This window comes from Cladophialophora bantiana, assembly GCF_000835475.1.
Source record: "Cladophialophora bantiana CBS 173.52 unplaced genomic scaffold supercont1.13, whole genome shotgun sequence".
NCBI classification, from domain to species: Eukaryota; Fungi; Ascomycota; class Eurotiomycetes; order Chaetothyriales; family Herpotrichiellaceae; genus Cladophialophora; species Cladophialophora bantiana.
The window spans coordinates 367,298-394,195 of NW_015971587.1; the positions used below are offsets into that span (position 1 = coordinate 367,298).

Genomic DNA, 26,898 nt, shown 5'->3' on the forward strand with positions numbered 1-26,898 from the left:
TTCACATGAACGACGCTTGTGTTTGTTCTAAAGCTTAGAAGAATTGGTTCGGAGTTTGTTCCGACTCATCGTCACCTTCTACCAGTCTGAACATCTTCTTCCACCTAATCACCTGAGGAGCGCTTCCTCGTCGTCTCTTCCCAAATTACAACCTTCACGCGTTCCAATCCTCCGCATCGCAACTTCACCACTCGCGTTAGCAGCTCCTGAGGCCTAGATAGGTTGCTCCTCTTACGCAGCCGCCAACGGCATGGCGACGTCGCCCGCAGACGGCGTCTCCATACGGACCATCAGACTGAAAGTTCTGTACACATTTGATTCCGAGCAAAAAGACAACCACCTTGCGCGATGGCCCCACCCTTTAGAGGTGCAGACTGCTTTCATTGACGACATAAATCTGATCGGCGTGATCGATCTGCGGATCTGTTTGGAAGCTGTCACAACCGCTAGCCCCGAACTCACCACTCTTGTCGATAACGACTACACCATTTATGCATATGATTACTCAGAACCTGATACACCATTAGTCGGGCAAGGGATGCTGTCGAAAGCACTAGCTAGCCAAGCTCAAGGCACCAGCACCGACGGCGAGGCAATGGTCACGGGCAAGATCTCCAAAAATATTATGGGCTTGTTCTCTAAAAATGCTCAAGAGACATTGGAAGTCAAACTGCGATTTACACCGGTCAACACGTTTGCACAGGCAAGGTATCGCTCAGGCAGCGTCAGCTCACAAGACGGGATGCGGCCTCAATGGAACAATGGCTCTTCTCTGCATTCATTGCAGCGATCAGCTTCGCCAATCGATACTTCCGGCCTAGAAACGATGCAGCGGATGCTGAGCGGTGAGACTCTGCAGGGGTCAGGATCAGGCAGCAGACCCGGAACACCGATGGGAACGCAGCACCTCAATCATCCTGCACGGCAGGCTGGCCATCCGTCTCGGCCTAGTTCAAGAGCAGGAATGCGTCAGAGTTCTGAAGGGAGACGTGAATCATTTCAATCAGGATATTACAGTGGCGATGAAATCGGGGAAGAAGGTCCGGCAAGAAAGAGAGCGAAGACGACCAAAGTTGAATTGCCGACAAAGTCCAATTTCAATATCGAACGACAACCCGAATCGCTAAGAGTCGTTGCCAGTACTGCATCGAGCCTCCGACTTCATCGCCCCATCGCCATCAACCCTGCTGCAGCCGTCCAGGCAAATTCTCAAAACGAACAGTCTGTTAGGCCACCCACTCCGATTCCTGCTTCGAAAACGGCCAAACCACGAGGAAGACCAGGCCGACCACGAAAGAACCCTCCTAGCGGTTTGGCACAGGGATCCCAGGTTACAGAGTCCTCCCCAACAGCAGATGGAGGGCCTCAGCCTGAGCTCCTTGCCGTGCCCATCGCCTCGCCCGAGGACACACGAGGACAAAGTGTCTGCAGTACGCCGGCCAATATCCCATCGTCGCCGCCTGTCATACCAGAACTTCGACAACCAGCGATTACTAGTCCTGTACTTCCCCCTGTGATTGATTCCTCCGGGCACGACTCCGGGTTTATGAGTGGTAACCTCGAAGACCTTTTTGGAGACGACCACTTGTTACAATTCGACGACTTCATCGTGGACAAACAAGAAGACATTGATATGGATGACGCTGATCAGGGAAAGCGGTCTGCGACCGACCAGTATCCTCCAGTCTTTGAAGAGAGCAATGATGTCGAAGAGTCACAAACCGCACACCCGAGCTACAATATCATGCCTCCGCCGCTTCCTGTCGCATCAAAGCCACTGGCTAGAGCACAATCGTATACTCCGGCACCGGCAGCACGAGTCAGCATGTCATCCCCACGACTGGCACCGGCTCCTGTTCCAAGAGCTCGGCAAATCATGGAAGAGCAACGTGAGCAACAGCGCAAAATAGCTCCTGCACCCCTTGTACCGAAAAGCGATCCCGCTCCTAGGATGCTACATCGAGCGCAAACATGGGCACCTGAGAGCGATGTTCCCATGTCAGATGCTCCCGGAGGAGAGGAGGCAAAGGCAAAGGCTGCATCCAAGAAAAAGGTTGGCAAGGAGCAGACCAAGGCGAGATTGGAGAATGCTATCGCAAATGGAGTTATGCCACCATTCTGTGACAATTGTGGAGCAATAGAAACACCCGCGTGGAGAAGAGCTTATGTCAAGGTTTTCGACTGCCCTTGGGATGATGTCGAAACATCCCTCAACCATGGTGAATGCTGCTTCAAGGAGCCAATTGACCGCAATCCCGATGGAACTGTGAAAACTTTCCGAGGGTACAAAGTGGACAAGCGACCAGGTGACGAGGCAGATGACTGGGAGGCAATAACTTTGTGCAATCGTAAGTCGATTCGCACCGTGTATCAGGCATTGCTAACATTCTTCAGCGTGCGGCTTATGGTTTCACAAGCAGAAATGCCCTCGACCTGCTTCAAAATGGCAAAAGAAAGATCCCAAAGAGAAGGGCAAGCGCAAGCGGAACCCTCCAAAACCCTTTGGAAAAACAAATGGGAATTCTAACACCAGAAGTGATGCCCAGAGTCCTCCTAGCGACGACTCTTCTCCGGGTGATTCGGCGACGGATGCGCCTGATGCAGAAGAGAACGACACTGAGATCTCTCAAAATGGCAATGCTGCTGCTGACGATGGTGAGCCGCAGCTGCCCCCGATTCCACGCTCGTTTCGAGCGAACAGCGCAGGTCCGGGGACCAGAGGTCTACAAGCGCGGACTCGTCAACAGACCGGTGGCAGGCAGGTGCAATCAAGCCCTACACGTGCTCATGGATCAGAAGACATTCCTATAGAGATCGATCTAACGCCGAAGCCTGTGCGGAGACAGCTCTTCCCTTCGCCAGACAAATCGCACACACCCTCAGATTCTGGTCCACCTCCTACAACTACCAATACCTCCTTGCCGGCTTTCGTCAGACGAAGCCCCAGACTTAACAAAAAAAGGGATGTCTTTGCAGTATCGACAGCGGCAGTTGAACTGGACGTCAATGGAAAGGAGAACGTGGCACCCGCCACGACGGTGGTTGGGGATGGTCTTGCAGAGTTGTTCGAGGAAGCCCCTGCAGATATTCAACTTCCGCCCACGACTCCGACGCCCAAGAGACGATCTGAGCGGATTCTACTCAAGACGCCCTCTAAGACACCGCAACGTCAATTTGGTGCCCAGTTGTCTCCCAATGCTGACCAACTGCCCCATTTCCGGACACCAAAGGCGAGGCAAGATCAACATCCTGCTCTCACTGCATTGCTTGGCACAGTGCCGAAAGACGTGCTGCAGATGACCCCTTTCTCTCGCTCAATTCATGAGGCATTGACCAGCGACCACGCCCTGGATCTTAATCTGACGGAGGATGACAAAGCTATCTTGCGGGCTAGTGGGAAAAAAGAAACACCCAAAAAGGCCATTTCATTTGACTTTCCCGATTTGCCATCTCTGAAGAATTCTTCTCCAATGTCGGGTGACCAGCTGATGAACTTCGCCTTCTCGGAAATGACAACGGATCAGTTGACTAGTGATCTGATTGATCCCTTCACCACTACTACGATGACCAGTTCGCCGCCTACAGGGTTTTTCGGGTATCTCGACACCACCGAAATGGACAACGGCGTCAGCTCGATGTGGGAGAGTCTCGTTGATGCGAATGTGGCTTACCATACTGGACAATCTGCATATCCTGACCCTGAAGCATCGACTGTTGCAGGGACTGCTGTCCAAGGGGTGCGCAGAAGCCCAAGAAGACAGAACGCGAAGTGAGATGATGGCACAAGTGCAACCTCACGACGCCGGTTCAAATGGTTGCATTAGTGAAACGATGGCAACAATCATTCTGCATTTTCTCTACCCCGCTAAGGGTGCGTACTTTGAAACAGTGCTTATGATGTGTATGATACTCAGGCAGAGTTTCACTGAATAGACTGATGATGTTGTCGTTGTGGTCTTCTCAGTCCGCAGAGTGGACGGCCGGATTTGGCTGACTCAATAACTAGCACAAGGTGCAATAATTCAGCTTTCTGGGCGTTCATGTCCTGAGTGAAAAGGCTTCGCATCCCATCAATGCCTCTATTCCCATAGCCTCGCATTATCGAATACGCCCCAAGCACACTGTGGCCACCGTAGGAGCTTAATACTCATCATGACCTATGCCCCTGTCATAAGACAAGTCAGCCATGCGGCCGATTGAACATAGCTTCCATTCTTGACGGTCCAATGCTGTAATCGCATATTCATCTCAATATCCACCATCCGAACCGGCCTCGGAATCACCGTAGAAGATGTTCTTGTAACGATGGGTTACATCCACCACTGCCTCGAATAACTTCAAGTCTGGAAGTTGTCCGTTCTCATTTCGAGGCCATTCAGTGCTGCTAAGAACTCGTAGGCCCAAGCCGTGGCCGCCGTCCGTGTTGGTGACTTTGCCCACGATCTCATACATTGAGCCGACTGAGAGGTGAGAATCTCTACGTAGTCTCGGTCAGTCTTCAGGGGCTCACTAGCTGCAGATAAATGTGAAAGCGCCCGGTCCATACCTCGCCAGAAGAATTGTCACGGCATCTGAGCCGCAGGTTAATGTCGCTTGATCGCCGTTGACATGGCTTATAATCCCCAGCATGCGCACTGTGTTATGAGAGTTGGCACTGGGGGCAAATGCATGAAGATGAGCAGGGAGGATTCGAGGCGTTGACATGGAATTCATCTTGATGTTGTTGCGTTGTTATGCTGAATCTTCGGTCTCTTCGATGTTTGCCCCTCCCAAAATCACTTTACGCGGTTGACGCGTCTGCACTTCGCCTCCAGAAACGGCGCCGTGGCCCTTCGGTCGCGTACAGATGCAGCTCAGTGCCAATCTCCGAGAGGCAAAGCCGGCCGCTTAACGATAACTCCACCAAGGCTGGTCATCTAGCGGCGTCCATCCCGCAGCAAGTACGCACCGTCAGTATTTCAATCATTCCACTCGACTCTTGTCAGGTAACTAAAGCACAAGTTAGATGACTACATTGCGCAGAGGGAAAGATCTGGATCGAGGAACAACGTCTCAACCCCAGTTCCACTCCCCAAAACGATCAGCAGCTGCTAGCGACGGCAGTCCCTCCATTAGACCCTCTAAGAGACACCGGATCTCTGTGCCCGATTTGCTTCCGCCCCAGCAAAGCAGCAACTCGAATGACAAGTCTAGAGACGAAGGGATTGAGGGAGAGGGCAAACCGGGACTAGGTAACAAGATGCAGTCCGGCAGCAGTCGAAATGCCAAAGATGCCTTCGCCAGTATGTACGAATTCAGCTCCGCCAGGCTGAAGAAAGACGCCCTTAACAATCAAGAGTCTGTTCCCGAGAATGGCAAACCCAGAGCAGCGTTTGCAAACCAAAGAATTCCTTTCAACCCACAAACAGGCCCGAAGAAGCTGGTCGTCAAGAACTTGCGGGCCGCCACCCGCTTGGATACTCGGGCGTACTTTGAAAAGACATGGAGAGAGACTGACAAAGCTCTTGATGCCATATTCAGAAACGAGAAGGATCCATACTCCTTAGAAGAACTATACAAAGGTGCGGAGCATACCTGCCGGCACGGTCACAGTGCGGATCTCTACGAGCACCTGAGTAGGAAATGCGAGACCAATCTCAATGAGAACGTCAGAGATCGCATCCGGCGAGAAGAGGCAAACTCCTCAGATGTCGATGTCGTCCGAGCGTTTGTTAATGCCTGGCAAACCTGGCAAAAGCAATTGCAAACGGTTCGGCAGATCTTCTTTTACATGGATCAGACTTATTGCCTTCGTACTCCAGACAAGACGAGTGTCTTGCAAATGGGTTTAATCAAGTTTAGATCTTCTGTGTTTCATGATCCGTTCATCAGACAAAAGACCCTTCAAGGTGTCATCACTTTGATCGATTCTGATAGGAGAGGAAACCTCAATGACAACGACACTAGGCTCTTGCGTCAGTCGGTCGACGCGTTCCATGAGCTGAGCATCTACACAAGCGACCTTGAACCGATTCTTCGTGAGACCACGGAAGAATATTTCAGGGCGTGGAGAGATACAGAATCCAACAGGGATTCGCTGGGTGATTATGTCAATAACTGCACTGATCTTCTTTCCCGGGAGATGTCGAGATGCGATTTCTTGTCACTAGAGCGCAACACGAGAATCTGGATATCACACCTCTTCGATCAAATCCTCGTCGAGGAGGCGCTGGGAACGCTTACTAAAGAGGACGGCATCTTGGATCTTCTGGAAGACGAGAAATCCGAGGGATTGGAACGGCTTTACTCTTTGCTACAGCGCAAGAGACACGGAGGTTTAATCGCGCCGACTTTTAGCAAATACGTCGAGACGGAAGGATCCTTGATCGTCTTTGACGAGAGGAGGGAATCCGAGATGGTGATTAGGCTGCTTGATTTCAAACGGCGGCTTGATCATTATCAGAAATACTGCTTTCATGGCAATGAGGCACTGGGGAATGCCCTTCACAAAGCTATCGAGACGTTCATCAACAAGACCAAGAAATCACAGTCAAACTGGGACACAGACAACGCCAAACCTGGAGAAATGATTGCGAAGCACGTCGATCTTCTGCTCAAAGGTGGCGTCAAAGCCATTCCCCGTCTCCAAACGCACAAGCACGATCCTTCCAAGCTCGAAGAAGAGCATGATTTTGACGATGCAGCTGCTGACGAAGACGCCGAAATCAACCAGCACCTCTCCGACGCATTAGATCTCTTTCGTTTCGTTCACGGTAAAGCCGTGTTCGAAGCCTTCTACAAGAAAGACTTAGCCCGCCGTTTACTTCTGGGTCGCAGCGCGTCATTCGATGCCGAACGAAATATGCTTACCCGCTTGAAAAATGAGTGCGGCGCCGCATTTACACACAATCTAGAATCAATGTTCAAAGACATGGACCTGGCTCGCGAAGAGATGATGTCGTACAATCACCTCCTGGATGACCATGGGGGCAGGGCTCCTGGTCTGCCGGACTTACATGTCAATGTGCTCTCCGCAGCAGCCTGGCCGACTTACCCAGACGTTGCCGTGAACATCCCCCCGCACATTGCCAAAGTCTTGTCAGACTTTGAGGCGCACTACAAGGCCAAACATTCTGGTCGCAAGCTAACCTGGAAGCATTCTCTGGCACACTGTCAACTACGCGCCAAGTTTCCCAAGGGGAACAAGGAGCTCATGGTGTCAGGATTCCAGGCCGTCGTACTCCTGCTTTTCAACGACATCCCAGCAGATAAACACCTCACGTACAACGAGATCAAAGCTGCCTCCGGCTTGGTCGATGTCGAACTCAAGAGAACGCTTCAGTCCCTTGCATGCGCTAAGTATCAGGTCCTCCGCAAACACCCCAAGAGCCGCGACGTCAATGACAGCGATACATTCACATTCTCACAATCCTTCTCTGACCAGAAGCTGCGCATCAAAATCAACCAGATCCAACTCAAGGAGACCAAGGAGGAGAACAAGGAAACACACATCAGAGTAGCGGCGGACAGGCATTACGAGACCCAAGCAGCGATTGTGAGGATCATGAAGAGCCGGAAGAAGATTGGGCACAATGAATTGATTGTAGAGGTTATCAAAGCCACGATGAGCAGAGGCGTGTTGGACCAGGCGGACATTAAGCGGAACATTGAGAAGTGAGTACCTTCTTCCCTCCCTGGGGGTGGGACTTTACCTACCTCCTCTCCAGCTCTATTAGGATTTGTGAATTGTTGTGTCAAGTTGCGATCCGATCCGAGTGCTAATCGTGCTGCGTGTACAGGTTGATAGAGAAGGACTACATGGAGAGGGAAGAGGGCAATACGTACTCGTATGTCGCGTGAGAAAGGAAGAGACACCACGCCACGCGCTCAATGGCACAACCAGCTCGGAGCCACGTAGAGAAAGGGTGTATGTGAGAGGAGCCTAGGTAGATATCGCAGGAGCACAGGGTGAACTAGTCACGACGACAAATTCATGATTGAACCCCAACCACACACCAACAAGTTCTCAAGTTCTTCAAACCCACGATCCTCGGGACGAAACCAGACTCGCTCCGCACATAAAGACATTTAAATCAACGCGGGTTGAATTCAAAGCATCCATAGTAGATGGCTCGGTTCCGTGGTTACTCTCTCTTTGCATAAATGATGGATAGTATGTCACTATGTAGATACCGTCGGAGCCAAGAGTTTCTACCAAAAAAATGCGGATATGGGCGTAGGCAAAACGAGGCAACTTGACACGCGCGCAAGCGCTGTCCCAAAAAAGCATTAATGTACCCCCCTCAGACGATACTGCTCAATACCTCAACTCGATCATTGGAACGCACAGATGCCCGAAACTCCTACATGTTCCGCGAGGTGAGTGCAGACAATTCCGGCCCTGATTCCTGTTTAACTCACTTCAATCTGATGCCTCATTACTTTACGCATCTCCCTTGGCATATAACCATGTCAACCGACGTCCGGTGGTGTGCCATTGTCCCCCAGACCTTGGTTAGCGGTGTTGCATCTAGTAGCGCTCATCCGGACGTCCCGAAGAGCTTCGTCCATCGCCGTAATGCTACAGGTTTCATTAGCCACACCTTACACAGTACAAAGGTGGAGAACAGAACTACCTTCTTCCTCAAAGCAGCGAGTCTCTTCTTCTTGGTGTGAGTGTTAATGTAGGTGCCAATGCAGAAAGCCACGACGTTGAAAAATGGCACCCAGGTCTGCTCCGGGAGGAATTTCTGGGCGAATGCCAACGCCAGCGGAGAGGTGATCCAACTGACGCGCATGACGGGCCAGAAGCCGGCACGGATGGTGGCGCGGACTTGATGCCAGGTACGGGCGCCGGCGATGATGGCCATGGAGGCGAGGTAAACAGTGTTTTGGATTGGCGCAATCTAAGTTAGAAGTCATGAGAAGCCGATCGATGGAAGTGAAGCACGCGAGGCTGTGAACGCACCACCAAATTGCTCGTCAAAATCTGAAGAATCTTTGCCTTCAAGCTGGTGCGGCCAGCAAAAACCCACTGGAGCAGTCCGATCAGGACGTGACCCATTGGAGCACTGATGAAGGCGCCATAGGCAGCCATCTTCGGGATTCTGGAGGAGAAATAGTGACCGTGCTTGCTCTTGTCGTGGGCCAGCCATGAAGCCAACAACTCCTGCAATGCAGATAGTGTGCCGGAGGTCAGCATCTTTGTGCGCAGAGGGTTGGATTGAAGCTGTCTTAGGTATGCCTGTTGCGCAAGAATGAGCGGCGCATTCAACGGGAGAGGGTGCGGGATGGATTTCGGACCGCCAGATAACCTGTCTGTTGCTTTCCACCAGTCAAGGCCTCGCCAATCTTGTGGGCGGTACTCTCATCGCGACCACCGGGCGCGAGAGGCGCCGTCGTCGTTCGGACCTGCTCTTGCTCGAATTTGACGGACATGGCGGCGCCCGCTGAGAATGCAGGGGGCTCAGGAGGGGAGAGAATGAACGCTGCAGCAGGCTGTGTCAGTAGATTTGGCGGTCGAGGTAAAGGAAGATAGATGTGAGATGGAAGTAGGCACAATCAGCGGCTGACGAGGGTGTTGTTGACAAAAGACATAACCCTGGGATGCCGAGGCCCTGGTACGGGATACGGATTGGTGGTGGGGATTGGGAGACTTGACTTGCGGAGGGTTGGGAAGGCAGAGGGAACGCGACACTTACTAGGGAACGGAGTAATATGAAGATGATTGATAAGGACTGGTGAACAGAATTCTGATCGGGCGGGCAGTTTGAGAAGACGGGGGGGAGCAACGCGTCTCTGGAGTTTTCTCTCCCTCGTAGAAATGGGCGGACCGAGGAGGGAGTCCAAGGGGAGCAAAGGGAGAGCGCAGGGAGTTGGGGTCTCGGTGTGCAGCGAAGGCTAAAGGCTGGAGGCTGGAGGCTGGAGGCAGCTGAGGCAGTTGGTGTCGGTGGGTTGTCGGCGGGTGGCAGCAGTGAGAGTTGAGCATTGAGTGAGCTGGCAAGCTGGCAATCTCGATGCAGGGCGCGCCAACCCAATCGAGCCAGCCAGGCCCGTCCCGCGCTGCCAAGACATAAACACACCCAGTTGACCCGTGTTGCCTGAGCTCACTTAGCTACTGGTAAACACCATCGTCGTCGAGACATGGGCTGCGTATAGTGAGTGCAGTGACGGTATACATTCTATTGGCAGTGACGTCGCATCGGTGGGCTTGGTAAGAAGGAAGAAACAGACAGACAGGCAGACCAAAGAGCGAGAGCAGCGGGCCATGGATGGCACACGAACCTCTCTGGGCCTGTGTCGATGAACGGTAACTGAAGAGAAGAGGAGAACATGTTGTAAGGAGAAATGTAGGAGATGCGAGAAGACCTGGTGAAGAGGCCGCAGGCAAGATGAGCTGCTCCTTCCTGCTGCCACCTCCCACTCACTCCCTCCCTGCATTGACTTCACCCCCATTCACTTCTCACTTCTCACTTATTTCACTTCTCGCACTGTCGTCCCGTCTGTTGTTCGAGTGTCATGCTTTCCACCGTCCTCAATCGCCCTCCCTCCCACTCCTCCCACCATGCCTCTCCTGCGCACGAACACTCTAGGTCCTGAGAGACGCAATCCGTGCACCCACATGACCATGACCCGTCTGTACGATCCCCACGGCTCCTTCAAATGCTCACTCTGCCACAAACACCCAAATATCGGATGGCTCTATCGCTGCACCCAAGACACCGGCGGCTTCTTGCCCGAATCCGACTTCACAGACGAGCCTGCTCTCCCAAGAGGCCGAGCATTGGGTCAGGAGGTCACCAGTCATTCCCTCAGCAGTCCAATCATCAAGGCCATTGGAGAAGGCCAGTACACTCCTCAAGAGGTCAAGAAAGTGATTGAGCAGAAGGAAATGGTCAGGGATCTCGTCCTCTCCCCGCTTGAGCCAGATGAGAGCAGACCTGCCACAGCCTCGACTTTCACCACCGCTTCCACCTCCTCATCCACCGACGACCATGGAACCTTTTCCACTCTGCCGCAAAGCACCACCTTCTCAACCAACTCCTCGACCGAGCTCGACGAAGAAATAAAGGCGGCTTACGATTGGAAAGAGTTGCAGAAGGTCTGGATGTCCGAGCCATCAATCCCTCCTCCAGCGCCCCGACCGAAGCCATCAGCCCCGGCTGATCCGCTGCCGCAGCAGCACAGGCTACCATGTGTCCAGCTTTGTAGCTTCAAAATCTGCCCTACATGCCGCCCAACCTACCGCGAGCGCGCCTACCAGTCTCTCGAAGAGGTCCTGAACAGTCCAATCGAACTGCCACCAATCTGGGAGTTGCAAAATCGCAGAGTGTCTGATTCACGTATCGTGGCTGGCATCGGACTACCCAAGCTCTCTCAATCACGATTTTACGCTCAAACCAACCCTGCCACCCTACAATCCATTCATAGCATTCCTGGAATCATCAGTGACCACCGAGATGCGGAGGACGAATATCAATGTACGAGAGAAGCATACCTGACGGGAGCCAGCACTGAAACATACCCGCACCGTAACAACTGCTCTCCCGCAACCGGAACGCGCGACAATTTCCGACAAACCGTTCGCAAAGCCCTGGCCAGAGCCCGCCTCGAAGATTCTGCCTCCACCAATCCGAACACTAACAATTCCGAGTCGGGCGAGTCGCAGGACCAGCCGTCTCGCTCATCGATCTTCCGGCGCCGCAGATCGGACACGCCCACATTGTCCTTCGCTGAAGCACACGGTGGCCGAGTCGTGGATACAAGCTCGCTCCAGGATTCCGTCATGTTGATGTTAGCCACGAACACGCCCTTGCCTCACACGCCAACCATGGCTGGGTATCAGCTTGGTCGAGGGATAGGACACCGTCGAGTTTCAGACCCTCTCGGCGATGATGGCCCTTGTCTGCAGGGCGTGGATGTCATCCGTCAGATTTGAAAGGTAGGTGTCTCTGTCGAGCCTATACATTTCGAAGTCATCAGAAGGGAGCCATCAATCCGAGAGTGTTCACCCTTTCAGTCGGGCATCTTTTCCATGACTGTGAGATCGCGAATGATAAAACCAAACATGTACGAGTATGCCTACATTCGTTTCAGAGAGGCAGAGGCATGGAATGGGGATGCAGATGATATCTGCGATGAGTTCCTGTACCGATCGTTCATGTTGCCAAGAGATGGCAAATCGACACTGACCTCACCCCTAGCTGACCCCGACTCACGCGAGCCGGGGTGAGCAGTCACCCGTGTCATGGATTATGATTGAGAGAAGGGGTTCTCCCTTTTTCATGGTTGCTGTGATTCTTTGCTAGTGTACAAAAGGACTTGAAAAATGATTGCGTGGCCGCCCGGCGCTCCCCGGTGTGTCAACTAACTTTGGCTTCACTGCTTCTTTTCCGCCTTGCGGCTGAGTAGTGGACGGTCAAAGCAGGCAGTAAATGCGATGACTGCGCCTTGCAAAGTCGTCGGCCTGCCTGGCGCCAACAGGATCTTCGTGCCGTAATTGTAAACTGGGATCGAACAGGCTTGGTAGTCGAGAATGGTGAATGAGAGGCTATGCGACAAGTGCAGGATGGCCTGTGGGCTGGGCAGCCTTAACCTGATCTCAGGTGCGTGAGCCAACGATGGCTTTTCTTTCCCACACGGGTCTTTCCAACACAAAATCAGACTGTGCAGTCCTGCTGCCTCGAACTGATTCGTCTCGACTCCAGTCAGCCATGGCAGATTACAAGAAAGGGGTGCTTATGCTTCAATCAGCTCGACATCAAATGCCCATTTGCCCATGTTCAGCAATCGGTCATGTCGGCCGTCAGAGTCCTCATAGGAGCTACGAGTATCCTGGTTATTCCTTACAATCAAGGATCGCCAAGACTATCAGACCCGTTGGACCCCATCCAAGCCAAGTTCCATCTTCAGGCTTGCATGGGCGCAGCAAGTAGTCAGTTGACAAAATCGAAGCAACAACGTGAGCGACGTGCGCCAGGAGCGCAGTGGATGTCGAGGCCAATGGCTCATCGAATCCTCGTCTCGAAGGGATTGAACTCCTCAGGAGAAAAGGTCTTGGCATGAATCCCATCAATCTCGTGGATTGGGCGTGGTATTACCCAGACCTCTCTGTTCCAGGTCTTGAGTTTTCTGATCTGGTGTTTCGATTTTCTCTGGGCCGACGGAAATCACCCAGTTCGATGGGCGCATCACGGCCCTCTTCGTGAGTTGAGGGATGGGGATCGCTAGTGGCAGTCGTTGGCTGGTTTCTCAGAAAGCTTTTGGTGCAAATGCATGTACCCTGTTACGGCCCACCAACAGGTTTAAGATACTCCACCGAAATAGGATCCCTCGCGGACAAATCCAGCATGGCGAAGAGGACGAAGACTGATATAAGCACCCAGGTCCTCGACAGTCGAAGTAGATCCCACCATGATATCAGGCTTAGAGCTCGGGTGCGGGATAGGTGATTGCGCCAGGTGGATGACTGTTAAAAAATGATAATAGGAGGTCGCCTCCCTCCCTTGCTTCCTTTATAGATATTGAATTCGACGAGAAGCATCAGCCAGCCCGAGTGGGAGGCTGTTGACTCGAATACCCCGAAAAATCCACGACATGGCATATCGCCCCGAATGGCCCCCCCTCGGAGTGGCTATGCTATGTAAGAACACAGCGAATAGTGTGCCCCAGTACGAGCGAAGACAAGGGCTCTGGTAGGTTGCCTTCCCACCATGTCCTTATCCGTACTGTACCCTGTAGTGCGCTACGTTTCGCGGACCCAATAATTCATATGTTCGGGGTGACACTACTGTACGTATTACATCCGGACAATCGATTTTATCTTCAGCCTTATGCCATTTTTCACCTAAATTGTTCTTCTTTCTGATTCTGATCCGTCCACGAGGAGAAGACCGGCGAGCGTAACTATCACGATACAAACTGGCACGATGCTCGCGGCCTCGGCAAACCCTAGTCCCGTAACCTTCTTGGGGAATAATACGGTAGGCAGCTGTCGGTAGACAAACGCTATAGCAGGCTCTCCCGCATCCTTTCGATCCCTTTGTCTCTCGTCTTATATCACATTGTATACTGAATACCAAGTTGACCTACTCTTTTTACCGCCATACGAGAATCGATAAAAAGAAGCGACTTGTGAGACTTGAACTCCCTGTTGAGCTATGTACAGTACTTCCGAGCTCATTGGAGGTTGTAGCCCCGTCTCTCCGTCTCACTCACATTGTCCATCTTGCTCTCTCTCGTCAGCGCCAGCGTCAGAAATGTTGGTACAGGATTTCCCTCCTCGAATAGTGACAGCTTATGCACGCATGCACATACAAATGGATGATCCCTCGCAAGCCCCATCCCCACGTTTCGTCCAGCGAGAACATCCTCACCCTCGCCGCTCATTCGGTCATCTTTAGACGTCTGTATTCTCTCCGTGTCCGCATGATGTTTAGCTGATTTCCTCCTCAGTTCTCTCATTCTTGTTCACCTTTCCTTCGTTCGAGGAGGCTCACTGCACCGTTTCGTCTCACATCTCACACCTCATACTTTCAACCGCGCTAAGAGCGACGTCGACCACGGCCGCGACTGTGGCTGTGGCTGTGGCTGCGGCTGCGGCTGCGGCTGCGAGTACGACTGCGATCTCGACTAGGCACGTACGAATCAACCAGCCTGGCCCTGGCGTTGGCATAGTCGTAGCCGTAGAGAACCGAGCCGTAGCTGTGTCCATATCCACGGCCGGTGGTCAAGGGAGGGAACTTTGGGGGACGTCCGCCAATGCTCGCGCTGGCTCGGCGGTGGTGGTCTCTGTCGCGCTCCTGCTCGTATTTTCGGTCGCGGGGGTATGCCCGGTGGTCGAAGTGTCCTCGATCATTTGCTGGCGACCTCGAGCGTCGACGATGACGGCTTTGGTCTCGCATTTGGTCTTCTCGACGTGGTGGGTCGCGCTTTCGAGATGCTGATTTGGAGCGAGTCGTGTTTCCGTGCTGCTGCTCGCGGTCGCGTTCAATCGTGTCCAGATACTCCGAGTACTCTGAGGAGGCGCGTTCGTCCGATGGGTTTCCAGTTGCGCAGTCGTCGCTGACGCCGCGATCCTGGTAGCTGTTGGAAACGGAGGCATTGTATGAGCCAATACCTAAGCTGTATCCTGCCTCGTCATTGTCATAACCGCGTTCGTAGTCTCTTGCTGGTGCGCTAGCATGCTCGGAAGGATGTGGGCCGCGCTCTTGGTACCGGTATGGGTCAGGGTATCTTGCCCGGTATGGCTGGCCATATCCACTGGGGAGATCAGAGCTGCCCCATCCGTAAGAGCTTTTCATCTCGCCAGTATGGCCGCTTGAAGTATCTGGACGATGAGGACGCTTGTAAGCAGCTGCATCGCCGACTCCACCACCCCCACGGGATCTCAACTTCCTGAACGGCAGACTTGGTCCACGCGGCGTGCCCTTGACTTGATCCATGTCTGATTTATCGAATTTGCGTTTCTTGCCACCAGTCAAGCAAACAACGGTGTTTTTGGCATGATTAAATGTTCCTTCAAGCTCCGCGACCATCAGAGGATCAGCATTTCTGTTCTCGAGATATAGCAGGATGTTTTCAGCCGTGTCACGGAGGAATTTGGCTCTCTTGATTGCCATTTCATTGTCGTTCTTATCGAGTACGGCGAGATACTCTGCTCGGGCAGTCTCATACACGGACCACAGCACTGCCAATCTGGGTTCCATGTCCTTGCGTAGGTTTGGGTTGACGGGAAATAGTCGAGCAGGATTTTGACCTAGAGCCCTAGATCCTCTCTGAACCATATTGGTCTTATCCAAGGACAGTTCTGGAACCAGGTTCATCAGATAAGCAGCCACTGGACGGAGCTGGAGTTCGCATACCTTGACGCAACGCCTGTGAAACTTCCACAGTCTGCTGGAGCCTTGATGTTACTTCCTGAGCAGAGGCGCTGATATCGATGTTCAGATACTCTTTGCTATAGAAGCTGATCGCTGCCGGGTTGTTCAGATTGTTTCCATTCTCTGTGAGAATCAACAACACCTTGTCGAAGACACTGACGTGGCCATCTTTGAACGCCTGCGAACGGGATTTGATCAGTTCGATTTGGCGCTCGAAGAGATCAAAAAATGCATGATTGTATGAGACAAGGAAGTTGTCAAATGCCGGGCTCAGAGTTTCAACGCCTTGCGCTCTCTGAACCAGCATCGGCACTTCAGCATCAGGGCTCCTGGATAGATGGGGAGGGGGAGAAGAGGGGAGGAACAGGGGGCTGTCGTCTCCAGACATTGTCATAGCAATGGGTTCCTGGCGGGTAGGTATGTGTAGGTATGAGGATCGATGCGAAGAGCAGGAGCTTTGTGAGATTATCAGCGAGTGATGGATACCGCAGGCATTTCGGTGTGTTGAACTTCCCCAAACTTCCTCTTCCTTCTGCCGTACCCGTTGACAAGTCCTGCAGCCTCACAGCCTGACGCGAGCGGAGCGAGGCTCTGGCGACTGAAGAAGACGACTTGGCGGTAGGTGAAGAAGCTCGCGTGTTTGCTTCCAAGGTTCCTTTGTGCAGAGAGATTGTTTGGGCTTCTCTTGGCCATATCGGCTGAGGTCATGCATGAGTCTTCCGTTCCATGATCTCTCGTTCAGCATGCCTCCGCCAACGACAGCGGCAACATTGTCGGCGAGGCTTGCTGGGCCCAATTGACAATGTAATAAGCCATCGGCCGTCCAAAAGCCCTTGCCTGCCGTGCTCAAAGACAGGTTTGATCATGACCTCGGTGGTCTTGCTTGAGATCATGTGGAAAACTAGCCGCACGACAGCTGGCCGACCACACTGATGCGTACGGAGGCCATCAATGCAACCGACCGGGATCAACATGCACGACATGATCTTGATGGCGAATATGATTGATGTCATGATGTCTTGATTGTTAAATTGGGAAACTTGCGAGGTGCTGGTACGGCTTAGGGCAAGCGCTCAAACTGTGATGTCGACGGTCAGACGTTCCCTGACACGCTTTGGGATGAGGGTACAGGTGTACGGACAAAGAGTCCATGGGAGTGAGAAAAAATGTTCCTTGCTCTTTGTTTTTTAAGGGGATCGAAATCTGTTGTTGGATGATTTCTGTCACAGACCTTGTTGTGAGAGCCAGGTGTGAATTCGCGGCGATTCTACTGACAACATGAAGGGATCTATCCAATATGGCAGCAACTAAGCAGATCTGGATGAAAGAATGATGGAAGCGAAGATTCAAATGCAGCAAATACGAGTTTGAAGGATGTTGAGGACGTCAGCGGGAGGGAGAAGGAAGGAAAGTTGGGGCGCTGGTCGACGAGTTGTCCACTTGTACAGGCGACGGCAGCGCTCCACTCCAAAAGTGACCATATAGGCCGAACGCTCCACAGCGCAGAGATAGACACTGTCGACATCATTGGGAACCAAAAAAGGAATGTCGTGTACAATGAGTAAAGGCCACCGTCGGCCAGGTGCAGGAGGACGGAGTCTGAGCAAGTCTGAGGTACATATTGTTGACCTGCAGGGGGCGAAGCCACCCCATCGTATTGTTGCGCCACGTACACTCAACTCCGCTTGTCACAAAACAAACAAGACTGCAAGGCACAAGTTCAAACAGAGGAGCCATCTCATTAAGGGGGAATCTATCTATGCATGGCAAAGATGCAACCTATCTCCGGTTTTCCAGCAGGGAACCCGGGTACACGAAGTACAACCAAGCATCTTCAGGAGATACTGCGTAGTGCATTGGCCCATGTAGAAAAGGGGGAAGCATATCGCCAGTCTATCATACACTCAAACAACAAGAGAAGCTCATAATCACCGAGCCACCTTGAGCACAATCGGGACCCATCTGCTCGGGAGAAAGGACGCCATTCGCCTGCCACCGCCACTGCAATCCAGTCCAGCTCCATGGTCCGGAGGCCCATTGCAGAGCACTCAGCTAACATGTTGCAGTATCAGAACTTTTGGTAGAAAGGCATCTTGCCCAAGTCGAGTACAGTGATCGTGCAATTTGGGTTGAAAAAGTTGTGTTAAGACAGTAAGAGTAGTCCGGGCCAGATCGTCTAAGCCGTCGCTTCGCCGCCTTCAGCCTTGGACCCATCCTCCTCTTTCGTGCCGTTGGGACCGTCACCGGCAGTTTGACGGCCTTTGACGTACTCGTCGTAGACAGTAAGGGCTTCCTCCACCTTGGCACGAAGAGCACTGTCGTCGTCAATCCTGCAAGAAATGTTAGTCATCAACCAAAATATCGTGCTGCAGCAATTATAACTTACAATGCCAGCAACTCGGAGTTGTCCATTTCCAAAAGCATACCAGTAATCTTGCCAGCAAGTTCCGGTTGAATCTGTTGGATCTTGGGGTAAATCGCTTCACCAAGCATTTGTTTCTGTTGGTTGGGAGGCAGAGAAGCAAGGTTGCTTAGACCACTGGCAGGTACTTCTTCTCGGCCGGGCATCATCTGTCCACGGCCTTGTGGAGGCAACCGAGCGCCTGCTTGAGCGCCTGCCATGTTCTGCATGCCACCTCGGCCACCTTGCGGGAAACCACCGCCACGCACGCCAGCCATGCTCTGCATGTTCGGAGGCATACCCTGCATGCCTTGCATCTGTCCACGACCACCGGCGCCACGTCCCATCTGAGCTTGCATCTGGGCCAAGGCTTGAGGGTTATTGTACATACCATTGACCAGAGCAGGATTCTGGATAAATGGCATCTGTCCAGGCAGACCGAAATTCGGAGGAAGCTGTTGGCCTTGAGGCATGCCACGGCCTTGCTGTGGGAAACCGCCAGGGAATTGTCCACGGCCGCCTTGCATACCGGGAATGACCAGACCAGGTTGACCAGGGAAGGGCATACCTCCACGCTGCGCCCCCGGGGGGAGGAATTGCTGTCCAGCTGGCCCGTAGAAAACAGTGGGTTGGATGTAGCCTTGCGGCATACCAGCAGCCGCAGCCTGTTGCTGCTGACGAAGGGTGTTCCGTGCTTGGATACTAGCCTCGAGCTGACTTTTGCGAACATCCTTGCGTTGAGCGAGCGCAACATACAACGGTTTGCCGTTGACCATCTTCTGGTTCATCTCAGAGACTGCCTTGGACGCCTCATCCGGGTTGCTGAAGCAGACGAAGCCGAAGCCCTTGCTCTTGCCAAACATCTTCTGGCCAGGCTTGCCCTCTTTCTTGGCTTCTTTGGACTCTTCACTTGTCTCTTCCTTGCCTTCACTCTCAGTCTTCTGCTCATCATCACCCTTCTCAGCATCTTCCTTCTTGTTCTCCTTGTCCTTGTCGGCAGCAGGGGATGCAGTACGCTCAGCTGTGTCGCGCATGACCTTGGCAGATGTGATGGTTCCATAGCCGCTGAACAGATCACGAAGCTTGTCGTCATCCACATCATCAGCCAAGTTCTTGACGTACAAGTTGACGCCTTGATACTTGGAAGCCTTCTCCATGCGTGCAGCTTCATACTGCTTGCGGAGCTCCTCCTCACGTTCATGTTTCTTCTGAGCGCGTCCAACATACAAGTTCTTGCCATGAAACTCCTTGTCATTGAGCTCGTCAACAGCTTTGGCGGCAGATTCGTGGCTGCCAAAGTTGACAAATCCGAAGCCACGGCTCTTGCCATTCTCGTCGCGAGTGATGGTGGCCGAGACAACGGTGCCGTAGGGCTCGAACAGCTTGGTGAATTCTTCGTCAGTGACCGACTCATCGATGTTCTTGATGTAGACATTGGTGAAGTTGGCCTTCATTTCCTCGAACTTGCTCTGGCGATCTCTCTTTGCGATGTGGTGGCCAACGAAGACTTTCTTGTCGTTCAACAGCATGCCGTTGACAGATTTGATAGCCTGATTGGCAGCCTCGGCGGTCTCGTAATGGACGAAACCGTATCCCTTTGAGTTTCCAAGCTCATCCTGGGCCACCTTGCAGCTGAGAATGTTGCCGAATTGGGAGAAAGTATCATGAAGCGCTTTGTTGTCGATCGCGGCATCCAAGTTCTTGATGAAGACATTACCTTGTCCAGTCTTACGGAGGGCGGGATCGCGCTGAGACCACATGATACGACACGGGCGGCCCTTGATGCTAGTGTAGTTCAAATCTTCCAAAGCCCTCTCACCGTCAGCAGTATTGTTGTAATTGACGTAGGCATACCCAAGGGAGCGGCGGGTGACGGCGTCGCGGCAGACACGGATGGAAGCAACTTGGCCAATAGAGGAAAACAACTCGAAAAGCATGGCTTCGGTGACAGAGGGGTCGAGCTCGCCGACATAGAGCGAGGCGGAGTGCTGCGCGGTGTTGGGAGTCGCAGAGTAGGGTGTAGGGACATCATCGCCGGTGGCACCAGTTGGCGCAACATTGGTATCGATGGCAGGTGCGCCGTTCTGAGTAGGAGCATCGGGGGTGCCATTCTGGCCAGCGACCGGAGCAGCGTTGGAGACGTCTGCAGCAGACATTTTTCGCTGTGAAACATAGTCAGAATAGATTCGGGTGAAGGCTGCGCCGATAGGAAAGTTGCAGGACCGACGCCCGTCGGCCGGCGACAACGGGGCAAAGAGAGCGCTCACTTTGTTGGTTGACTTTTCCGGGCTTGGTTGATGAGGTAACGAGAACGAGGGGATTGACAGTTTGTCCTGAGCAACCTTGGTGATGCCTTGGTGATGCCTTGGTAAGGGATATGTTGTTAAAGTCGAGCACTGTCATGTGCGTCAGACGTTGTTCGCCTTTCCCTCTGAGTTTCGTACCGTGCAGAGGGAAAAAGGGTTGCGCAGCCAAGGGCCACGAGACGACTTACCGCACGACTCTGGGTTTTTGAGGGGGTTTTTCACTTTTTTTTGGTGACTTCACGAGTATTTTATGGGGGAAGGGGGGAGAATAGCAATCGACTGCAAGGATAGCAGACGACGCAGAGAGGAAAGCTGATGGTGGAAGGTTTGTAGGGGAAAAGTTGGTGGTGGTGGTCGAGGGAAGCGGTCGAAAATCAGACCAAAAAGTCAGGCAATCAAAAAGTTGAGCGGCAGGCACGCTATTCCCGTTGCGGTAAGCGCGGCCGCCGCCGAACGAATTCTTCACTTTTGCCTTGCGCTCTGCAAGTCGGCGTTCTTTGTCAACAGGTGGCCATGTTCTGTCAGCCTTGTTGCGGCTACATTACCTACGAGGAGGCACTTGACATGCACTGGAAGCTTCCATAGCCACGCGCTATCCAACCGACACTGCAACTAAGCCTTGATTCTTCTGGGTCTCTTTCGCTTGTCACATCTTCTGCGGAGGCAGTTGGGCACATGCATCTGGAACACGCTACTCCGTACAGTCCTCAACGTTCTGGGCCTGATACGCCGACACCAGAGCATTCGAACCGCATGCCTCGTACTGCGGTTCCTGTGTGTTTGCCGTACCTGCACTCCAGACGCAGTACCACCCCTCGATCCCTCCAATGGACTGACTCATTCCACGAGGATTTCGACGGTCACCAGGGATGCCTCTTCAGACGTTGTTAGCTTGATAAGAATTCACAGATTGGCGTGTTTCAGCTTTACCCTTCCATCCCAGCACCAGAATGTCCCACTGTCATCTTTGCTTTTCTCTCCAATGACCTTCAACATCTTCGTTACACTTTCCTCAGGGGTAATAATTCCTTCTACTTCCCAGTCCAGGTCGATGTTTGCCATGTCACTGGCAACCCATGTCAGCATCGCTTGGTCGGCGGGAATGGTGTGGTGATTGAGACTCACGTCTGAACTTCACCAGGATGCATGGCCAACACGCAGACATCCTCGTACTTGCCCTTTTTTCTTTTCAGCTCTGCGGCCATATGTCTGAGCATCTGATTCAGCGCAGCCTTGCTGGCCGCATAGGCGCCAAATCCGTCTTCGTGCTCTCTAAACAATGCTGTGGACCCGGAATCGGAGGAAATAAAGATCACCTTGGACGGAGGTGCTGTGCTGCTCAGGTTTAGCAATTTCTGTGCAATGATGATAGGCCCAATGGTGTTCGTATGTAGGTGCTGCGCGAAGTCGGTAAAGGATCTGCGCTCCGCTGGTTATCAGTACCTCATCTATCGGAAGTAGGTCTTTGGGAGATTCTGGACCGTACATCTCGGTGGCTCTCTGATACTCTCCATTAGCTTTTCGGGACGCGCAAATGCGCATGTACTCGTACATTAGGATATTTCAAGATGCCGGCATTCAAGACAATATTATCGAGCCGCATTCCCTTCGCAACCAGCCTCCCCATTGCACTCACAAATGCCTATCCATTGCATCAGTCTCGGTGGATGATAGCGCCTCAAACGTGTGCCCAAGTGATGTGGCCGCGACTTACATCAATGCTCGATTCATCGGTGACGTCGCACTGTTCAATGAGGCAGGCCGCGGGTCTCGTTTGTTTAGCAGACAACTGCCAGATGTGGTTTGCGGTCTCTGGGCTACGGACGGCCGCGATGACCTGATTCCCCTGATCGAGCAGTTGACGGACGAGCTCGAGACCTATGCCCCGGGAAGCTCCGATCACAACCCATGTGGATGGAGCCATGTCTAGATACACGTGAAAAACAGGTTGGATACGGCAGGTGAGTTTGACGGAAAGGCGTTGGCTGCGATAATCTCCTAAGTCTCACTGGCTCATGGGCAGCTGGAATCGCACAAAGTATTAAGTCGAAGAAACGGGTGAGCAGGAAGAGAAATGAGAACTGCGGGGCCTGGATGATTTCGAAGAGGTGCACATGCCGACAGCGGAGACAACAGACGTCAAAAGAAACAGGACGGAAAAGTCTCGAGAACTGAGGCTCTGAGACGTAGGAAAATAGTGGCGGCACCGTTGGTGGCTGGTATCCAGAGAGAAACCGCCCAACGGAAATCACATGGACAGATGTGAATGGAAATTAATTCCCTGCAGTGGCTTGCTGGACAAGGAGAGCATCTGTTCCTCTCTTTTTTTTCTTTTTGGACACCAGAGGCCCTTGGCCGGGGGGAACCGTTCAGTCTATGGTTTGGAAGTATCCAGAGTTGTGGAAAACGCCGCCCAGGTTGAGGAGTGGGAGATCAAGCCACCGGCTAAAGATGACGGTCATCCCCCTGAATCAACTCCATCAGCGCGTAGAGTTGCTTTCGCACCGTATCCGAGCGGGAAAGGCGAAAAGCCACGGCGTTGATCGACAGATGCAGGGCGCGTCTAGCGGGACCACCGAGACCGTTGTCCCCATTGCACATTGCTCCTATTGGGGCCAAAGGGGAAGAGGCATCATTGACAGATCAGTGAAGGAGTCTGGATTTCCCCCCTTCTCCTCACAAATGAAAATAGTTCCCGACTTCAGCGCTCTCTGACACAGCGAAACAGGTACGTACGAGGTCAGCACGCCAAAAGCTGATGGTCATGCGAGTCTATTTCAACCGACTTGCAGACACGAGGATTGGCGAGCCTTGTCTCAGACATCTCTCTGCATTCGTATTTTATTGTCTTTCTCGCGTTGTTCTATCTAACCCGCATCAAATTCATGTATTGAATCATCATACACAGGGCCCTGTGCTGGCTCGGATGGTACAAACGTCAACCCTCCCTTAGACAGGACTGATACGTCTCCTTATCCGATCCGGCAGGCTCGCATCGTGGGTCTCCTAGTACCTTGTTTCAACTCAGCTTTCTAGATAAGTTGCTGGAAAGCACGGTTGATGGGTGATCGGGGCTTCATGCCCTTGTAAAACTCGACGGTAGCAACAGCACGCTTAGCGATGCCCTCGGGAGTGAACTCAAATTTCTACAATGTTGTCAGTCACAGTGACAGGGTAGCAAGAAAACCAAAAAAAAAAATTGGAACGAACCTTGTAAACATCTTTGTAGGGACCAGAAGCACCGAACCGGTTGAGACCAAATTGCTCATGTGAGTATTTCTCCCATCCCAGGGTGGACATGACTTCGACGGACAAAGTTGGAATGCCGTCGGGAATGACCTTCAGCTGATAATCCTTGGGCTGAGCGTCGAAGACTTCCGTGCATGGCATCGAAACAACGCGCGCAGTGATCCCGTGCTGATCCTTCAACACTTTGATTGTATCGACACAAATTCCGACCTCAGATCCCGTGGACACTATGGTAATATCGGCGTTCTGGGCCTCCACGGCAACGTAACCGCCCTTGATGGCGTTCTCTATTGTCGAATTCTCCAACTGGGGCAAGTTCTGTCGGGTCAAAGCCAGGATGGACGGGGTAGATGTCGAAGTCAGCGCCATGTAGTATGCGGCCGACGTCTCATTGCCATCAGCAGGCCTCCACACCATCATATTTGGAAGAGCTCGGAAGTGGACCAAGGTCTCAATTGGTTGATGGGTAGGGCCATCTTCACCAAGGCCAATGGAGTCGTGAGTGGCAATGTAGATAACTCGCTGATGCGAGAGAGACGACAGACGGACAGCTCCGGCAGCATATGACACGAAATTCAAGAACGTACCCCCAGCCGGGATAAGAGTGCCATAGGCAGAAATACCATTCATAATAGCAGCCATTCCATGCTCTCGGACACCGTATCGCAGGTAGCGACCAGTCCAGTCACCAATACCGAGGCTTGGAGGCTGGAAGTCAACGGCGTTCTTCCATCGGGTGTTGTTGCTGCCAGTCAAATCTGCAGAGCCCGACAATAACTCCGGGACAGCTTCGTGAATGCATTCTAGGACCTTTTCAGAGGTCTTGCGGGTGGCAACCGCAGCATCTGTTGGCTTCCACACCGGCAAGCTCTTTTCCCAGCCCTCGGGCAGCTTGCGGGAAAGACGGCGGGTAAAGTCCTTGGCCAGCTCCGGGAACTCGTTTCCATACTTCTTGAACAGATCGTTCCAAGCCTGCTCGGCGGCGGCACCCTCGGCGGCGTGCTTGTGGTACAAATCGTATACTTCTTGGGGAACCACGAAGGATTCTTCAGGATTGAAACCAAACTTTTGTTTGACTTGTGCGGCGTCATCAGCCTTGAGGGGGTTGCCGTGCACGCCACCTGTGCCCTGCAGCTTGGAGCCAAAGCCGATAGTGGTAGTCAACTTGATCATGGATGGCTTGTCTTTGACCTCTTTCGCCTTCTTGATCGCAGCTTCGATACCATCAAGGTCGTGGTCGCCATCCTTGACATGCTGAACGTGCCAGCCGTAGGCTTCAAATCGCTTGACTACGTCCTCGGTGAAAGCGACCTTGGTGTCACCGTCTACGATTGTTAGTGACGGGAGGTTCGTAGTCGTTAAGAGGTTGTCTTACCGATGGAAATATGGTTGTCGTCATAAATGCAAATCAAATTGCCCAGCTGCAAATGTCCTGCAGTGGAAGCAGCTTCGCTTGCAACACCTTCCATAGCGCAGCCATCACCGAAAAAGCAATAAGTATAGTTGTTGATGAGCTCGTACCCAGGCTTGTTGAAGACAGCGGCTGTGTGAGCTTGAGCAATGGCCAAACCAACAGCATTGCTGAAACCCTGGCCCAGAGGACCGGTTGTCACCTCAATGCCAGGAGTATCATGAGCTTCCGGGTGGCCGGGAGTGATGCTGTCAACTTGCTACTCCGTGTTAGCTTTGGTCAACAGCAGGCCCGGCAGGGAAAGGAGGAGGGAGAACAGACTCGGAAGTGTTTGAGGTCGTCCATGGAGACGGCATAACCGAAGAGGTGGAGTAGGGCATATTGCAGCATGCAGCCATGTCCGTTTCTGAGCCAAGTCAGCAACAGAACCATCATGTCATGATTTCCTGTCGGAAGAGGCTTTCAACACCAGGCGGAAGATCCATAGGCAACCTCAAGCGACCATTCTGTGACCTGCTCTTAACCATGTATGCGATCTCTCTCCTCTTGACGTCAACGAACCGAATATGGTGATACTCACGATAGGACAAATCGGTCGCGGTTGATGTAATCGGGATTTTTGGGATTGAAGGTCATGAATTTGTTGAAGAGAACGTGGGCCACAGGGGCCATACCTAGGAGAAAACTCGTCAGAGTCGGTTCATCTCTCAGTCAATTGGGTCGACCTACCCATGGGAGCGCCAGGGTGACCGCTGTTCGCCTTGAGAGTGGCATCGACCTGGATGAAGAGTAGTCAGGAGATTTGGACATGGCGGTGGAGGGGCAAACAACCGTACCGCAAGCAGTCGGATTGTGTTGATGGCCTTCCAATCGAGATCAGAGTAACCCATTGTGACAGACTGATGTGAGAATTGATGGAAGTCAAGGTGAATAGAGAAGAGAAAACAGGTCTAGAGGGTTGTGCAGCGGCTGTTGAGAAAAAAAATTGAACGAGCTTGAGCTGTTGACTTGTCGGAACTGCTCAATTGAGGCTAATACTTTCGTTTGTCACCAGGAGGGATGGCGGGGCAGTCGAAGTTCCGTAGTTTGACGGTTTCGCAGTTTCGCAGTCTGGCAGGCGAGGGGCTACGCTGGCTGCGGTCTGAAGCCACTGGTGGTGCTGGGGTTGCTGGGACCCTGAAATCGAAAGATCCGACTGGTGGCGCCTTGCGAGCGGCTTCTCCTCCGACGCTTCAGGCTGCTGTTTCGTCCTGTTCGTGTTTCCAGAATTCCCTGCTTGGTTCGAGTTGGGCGGTTTATTGGGTCTCAACGGAAAAGAAGATTCTCACAGGGTTCTCTGCGGGCTCCTCGGGGGTCCAGTCAGTATTAAATATTCCGCAGCCAGCAGTGCGCGTACTCAACCCCTCCGACAGCACAAGGCAACAGCAAGAGCGAAACAAGAAATCGACATTCGCGCCAGTAATGGTTCATGACGGCAGGACGGGATGCATGTCCACAAGGGCCTGATTACGGCAGCAATCGTTCCACGCAATGCTGACTACGTTTCAAAAGGCCCAGTCAGTAGAGCACTTCCCACTTGCCCATTCAAGCTGGCTTGCTGGCTTTCGGTGGGCATTCTGCTTGTCTGAGATTGACTAATAAGCTTCTTCTTGCTGCTTCAGAGGAATAAAG

The 26,898-nt window shown here is 52.7% G+C and overlaps 9 protein-coding genes across 9 annotated transcripts; 3 read left to right on the forward strand and 6 right to left on the reverse strand.

Moving 5' to 3' along the window:
• Window positions 1-250: 250 nt before the first annotated feature.
• On the forward strand, window positions 251-3,773 carry Z519_08498 (uncharacterized protein; the record flags this gene model as incomplete). The annotated part of the gene is made up of 2 exons (XM_016766226.1): window positions 251-2,348; window positions 2,395-3,773. The coding sequence occupies 2 exons, from the start codon at window positions 251-253 to the stop codon at window positions 3,771-3,773; spliced, it is 3,477 nt and encodes a 1,158-aa protein (XP_016617384.1).
• A 475-nt stretch (window positions 3,774-4,248) lies between these two features.
• On the reverse strand, window positions 4,249-4,713 carry Z519_08499 (uncharacterized protein; the record flags this gene model as incomplete). Its single annotated transcript, XM_016766227.1, has 2 exons — window positions 4,249-4,477; window positions 4,547-4,713. The coding sequence occupies 2 exons, from the start codon at window positions 4,711-4,713 to the stop codon at window positions 4,249-4,251; spliced, it is 396 nt and encodes a 131-aa protein (XP_016617385.1).
• Window positions 4,714-5,005: 292 nt separating this feature from the next.
• Z519_08500 (uncharacterized protein) lies at window positions 5,006-7,657 on the forward strand (the record flags this gene model as incomplete). Its single annotated transcript, XM_016766228.1, has 1 exon — window positions 5,006-7,657. The coding sequence occupies one exon, from the start codon at window positions 5,006-5,008 to the stop codon at window positions 7,655-7,657; it is 2,652 nt and encodes an 883-aa protein (XP_016617386.1).
• An 852-nt stretch (window positions 7,658-8,509) lies between these two features.
• On the reverse strand, window positions 8,510-9,417 carry Z519_08501 (uncharacterized protein; the record flags this gene model as incomplete). Its single annotated transcript, XM_016766229.1, has 4 exons — window positions 8,510-8,560; window positions 8,616-8,885; window positions 8,948-9,223; window positions 9,283-9,417. 4 exons carry the CDS (start codon window positions 9,415-9,417, stop codon window positions 8,510-8,512), a joined length of 732 nt encoding a protein of 243 aa, XP_016617387.1.
• Window positions 9,418-10,543: 1,126 nt separating this feature from the next.
• On the forward strand, window positions 10,544-11,917 carry Z519_08502 (uncharacterized protein; the record flags this gene model as incomplete). Its single annotated transcript, XM_016766230.1, has 1 exon — window positions 10,544-11,917. The coding sequence occupies one exon, from the start codon at window positions 10,544-10,546 to the stop codon at window positions 11,915-11,917; it is 1,374 nt and encodes a 457-aa protein (XP_016617388.1).
• A 2,605-nt stretch (window positions 11,918-14,522) lies between these two features.
• Z519_08503 (uncharacterized protein) lies at window positions 14,523-16,248 on the reverse strand (the record flags this gene model as incomplete). Its single annotated transcript, XM_016766231.1, has 2 exons — window positions 14,523-15,817; window positions 15,843-16,248. 2 exons carry the CDS (start codon window positions 16,246-16,248, stop codon window positions 14,523-14,525), a joined length of 1,701 nt encoding a protein of 566 aa, XP_016617389.1.
• Window positions 16,249-18,036: 1,788 nt separating this feature from the next.
• Window positions 18,037-20,417, reverse strand: Z519_08504 (polyadenylate-binding protein, cytoplasmic and nuclear; the record flags this gene model as incomplete). The annotated part of the gene is made up of 2 exons (XM_016766232.1): window positions 18,037-18,190; window positions 18,247-20,417. 2 exons carry the CDS (start codon window positions 20,415-20,417, stop codon window positions 18,037-18,039), a joined length of 2,325 nt encoding a protein of 774 aa, XP_016617390.1.
• Window positions 20,418-21,470: 1,053 nt separating this feature from the next.
• On the reverse strand, window positions 21,471-22,491 carry Z519_08505 (uncharacterized protein; the record flags this gene model as incomplete). The annotated part of the gene is made up of 5 exons (XM_016766233.1): window positions 21,471-21,633; window positions 21,693-21,986; window positions 22,054-22,067; window positions 22,120-22,209; window positions 22,282-22,491. 5 exons carry the CDS (start codon window positions 22,489-22,491, stop codon window positions 21,471-21,473), a joined length of 771 nt encoding a protein of 256 aa, XP_016617391.1.
• Window positions 22,492-23,599: 1,108 nt separating this feature from the next.
• Z519_08506 (transketolase) lies at window positions 23,600-26,117 on the reverse strand (the record flags this gene model as incomplete). Its single annotated transcript, XM_016766234.1, has 7 exons — window positions 23,600-23,713; window positions 23,778-25,141; window positions 25,192-25,486; window positions 25,549-25,633; window positions 25,808-25,901; window positions 25,957-26,005; window positions 26,064-26,117. 7 exons carry the CDS (start codon window positions 26,115-26,117, stop codon window positions 23,600-23,602), a joined length of 2,055 nt encoding a protein of 684 aa, XP_016617392.1.
• Between the last annotated feature and the right edge of the window lie 781 nt (window positions 26,118-26,898).